The 3191-nt window shown below is 38.6% G+C and overlaps 1 protein-coding gene across 1 annotated transcript; it reads left to right on the plus strand.

Annotated features, from left to right (window-relative positions):
• Positions 1 to 576: 576 nt before the first annotated feature.
• LOC108761012 (general transcription factor II-I repeat domain-containing protein 2B) lies at positions 577 to 2376 on the plus strand. Its single transcript, XM_018507325.1, has one exon. It carries the CDS (start codon positions 577 to 579, stop codon positions 2374 to 2376), a length of 1800 nt encoding a protein of 599 aa, XP_018362827.1.
• Positions 2377 to 3191: the final 815 nt, after the last annotated feature.

The raw sequence follows: 3191 nt of genomic DNA on the forward strand, positions 1-3191 counted from the left end.
ATTTCACAAGCTCACTAAATTTCACTAATTTGCTCTATAAGGTACGAAAGACGAACCGTATGCAACGATCCCGCGAATTTCACAAGATCACTAAATTTCACTAATTTGCTCTGTATCTCCGTAAGGTACGAAAGATGAACCGTAACTGATTCGATATTTCACGTCTTCACGAAACAATATTGCCACTGCTCATGATACGACAATCGCTGACGCCCGCGACCGCGAAATGTTTTTGTTTTTCATTGTCGCGGAGATACGGGGCAAATTAATGAAAATTAGTGATTTTTTGTGAAATTCGCGAGATCGCGCGTAGCATACGGTTCGTCTTTCGTACCTTACAGAGATACAGAGCAAATTACTGAAATTTAGTGATCTTGTGAAATTCGCGGGATCGTAGCATACGGTTCGTCTTTCGTACCTTACAGAGCAAATTAGTGAAATTTAGTGAGCTTGTGAAATTCGCGGGATCGTAGCAGACATTCAGCAGTTCGAGACAGCAAAGAAGTAAGTCGTTATCTGTAGCGAAAAGGTAAATACATTTCATTTGATTATTCTATTGAGAAATTAACTTCGGGGATGGAGAAAAACAAGTATATTCAAGTTTTTGAAAAATCTTGGGAAATTAATTATTTTTTTAGTTGTATTTCAGATCGGACAATTTGTTTACTTTGCGGCTATGAACCTTCGGTGGTTAAAAAATTTGTGATTGAGAGACATTTTAAAAGGCGTCACGCGGAAGATTATTCAAATTATTCAAATTCAGAGAAACTGAGTGTTATCGAAGGTTTAAAATTAGTTTATCAAGAAAATTCAATACCTTCTTCTTCTTCCAATGATGATTCTTCTTCTCAAAAATCCTTACAAGCGTCTTATGCTGTTTCTTTGCTTGTAGCACAAAATTCTAAGCCATTTACCGAAGGCGTCTTTGTAAAAAATTGTATCATCGAAGCAGTAAAAGCTTTTGGCAATTCTTTAACTTTGGAGCAAGCAATGAATATTCCCCTTAGTGCAAAAACTGTAACTTCAAGAATTGCTGATATAAATGATTCTATAGAAGACAAGTTACAGGATCTTCTAAAATCATGTAAATATTTTTCTTTGTGCCTTGATGAAAGTACCGATATCCGACACATGAGCCAACTGAGTATTTTTACTCGAATTGTGCAAGACGATTACTCATGCGTCGAGGAACTTTTAGATTTTGCCGTATTACGTGATACAACAACAGGCCTCGATATTTTTTTGGCAGTTGAAGAAATTCTTCAAAAATTTAACATAGATTTTAGTAAATGTTCTTCGATTACAACTGACGGCGCGAGAGCGATGACAGGTTTAAAGATAGGATTTGCTGGTCAATTAAAACAGCGAAATTTAAATATCCCCATTATTCATTGTATAATACATCAGGAAGCATTAGCCGGTAAAGTTGTAAAACTTTCAACAGCTATGGAGACTATCACTAAAATAATCAATGAAATTAAAGGTGGACATAAATTCCTGACTCACCGAAAATTTAAATTATTTCTTGACGAACATAAAGCTGTTTACACAGATGTCCCACTTCATTGTCCAGTTCGTTGGCTTAGTGCTGCGAAATGTTTACAAGTCTTTTTCGCAATAAGGAAAGAGATCCTTCTTTTTCTAAAAGAAATGAACAAATCAAAATTTCATGAATATATATCCCTTTTGGAAGATGTCACATTTCTTACTGAACTCGCTTTTATTACTGATATAAGTAACCAACTTAGGCTTCTCAATTTAAAGCTGCAAAAGACGGATCAAAATATTTCCCAGTTAGTCAGTCATGTTAATTCTTTTCGAAGAAAATTACAGGCACTGAAATGTCACTTAAATAGTAATATATTTCACTTTTTTCCCTCATGTCAGATTATTCTCGAAGAACATGGCAGTGTTTGTAATTTCAAAGAATATACTCATTTTATAGATTCTCTTATAGACGAATTCAATACGCGGTTTACTTGCTTCGAGAAACTTAAAATCGAATTAATTCTTTTCGAGAATCCTCTTACAGCTCCAATTGAAGAACAGCATGTTGATTTGCAGGATGAATTATTTGATTTGCAGAATGATAATTCGCTTAAAACGGTTAAAGAAACTGGTGTCGATTTTTACAAAATGTTGAAAGAATCATCATATCCCAAGCTTCGAGATTTCGGACTTAGAATTCATTCTATGTTTGGATCCACATATTTATGTGAGACATCATTTTCCAAAATGAAATTAATGAAAAATGAAAGACGTTCTTCCTTGAGCGATGATACTTTACCTCGTCTTATGCGGGTCGCTACAAGTAATATGCAAATCGACGTTTCTGCCCTCGCCAATAAAGGATTCCGAAAATCGGATGGAGTTTAATTCGATCTGTTATTTTTTTCAATTAAACGGAATTAAACTATGAAATCTGCAATAGATGTTATTGTGCCGTTATGTAAAATCTGTATTTTATAATTCGAAATATTTACATTTTACTTTTACACGGATTAAATCTGCGTATAACGGCTTTAATGTACACTAATGTGCACTAGTACGTTCAACCGAATTCGCTATTAGTTTCGTATGTAATGAGCGAAAAAAAGATAGAATAAAGATTGCAGCGTGTCGAGCGCCCCGAACGAATGCCCCTTACATTTACGAGCGCCTTAGTACATTCCTAATCGTCGAGCGGCATTTGGATTGCGCGCGGGGTGGTGCGGTGAGGGGGATAGCGGGAGGCGGAGCCGACTCGAAAATCGGCCGAAATGTGCATTTCGTGCCGAGGCCTGGGCCTATACCAATTCAAAGTGATGCCCTTCGGACTACACTCCGCACCGGCGACCTTTCAGCGTCTTCTGGATCGGGTGCTAGGCCCGGAGCTCGAACCACGGGTGTTCGTATACCTACACGATATCATCGTAATAAACGAAACATTCGAGGCCCACCTCGATACTCTCCGGGAAGTATTCGAACGGCTTCGGGACGCCCGACTAAAAATAAACCCGGAGAAATGCCACTTCTGCGTCGACCAACTCCGATACCTCGGCCACATCGTGAACCGTCACGGCATTATGACCGACCCGGAGAAAATACGCGCGATTGTGGTCTGGCCGGTGCCGCGAACAGTTAAACAGGTGCGCCAGTTTCTGGGCATCGCGTCGTGGTACCGGCGGTTCATCCGCGACTTCGCGACCGTG

The sequence above is a fragment of the Trachymyrmex cornetzi genome, unplaced genomic scaffold (genome assembly GCF_001594075.2).
Source record: "Trachymyrmex cornetzi isolate Tcor2-1 unplaced genomic scaffold, Tcor1.1 scaffold236, whole genome shotgun sequence".
NCBI classification, from domain to species: domain Eukaryota; kingdom Metazoa; phylum Arthropoda; class Insecta; order Hymenoptera; family Formicidae; genus Trachymyrmex; species Trachymyrmex cornetzi.

Coding starts and splice junctions, on each gene's coding strand:
- LOC108761012 (XM_018507325.1), top strand. CDS start 577: ATGGAGAAAAACAAGTATATTCAAGTTTTTGAAAAATCTTGGGAAATT.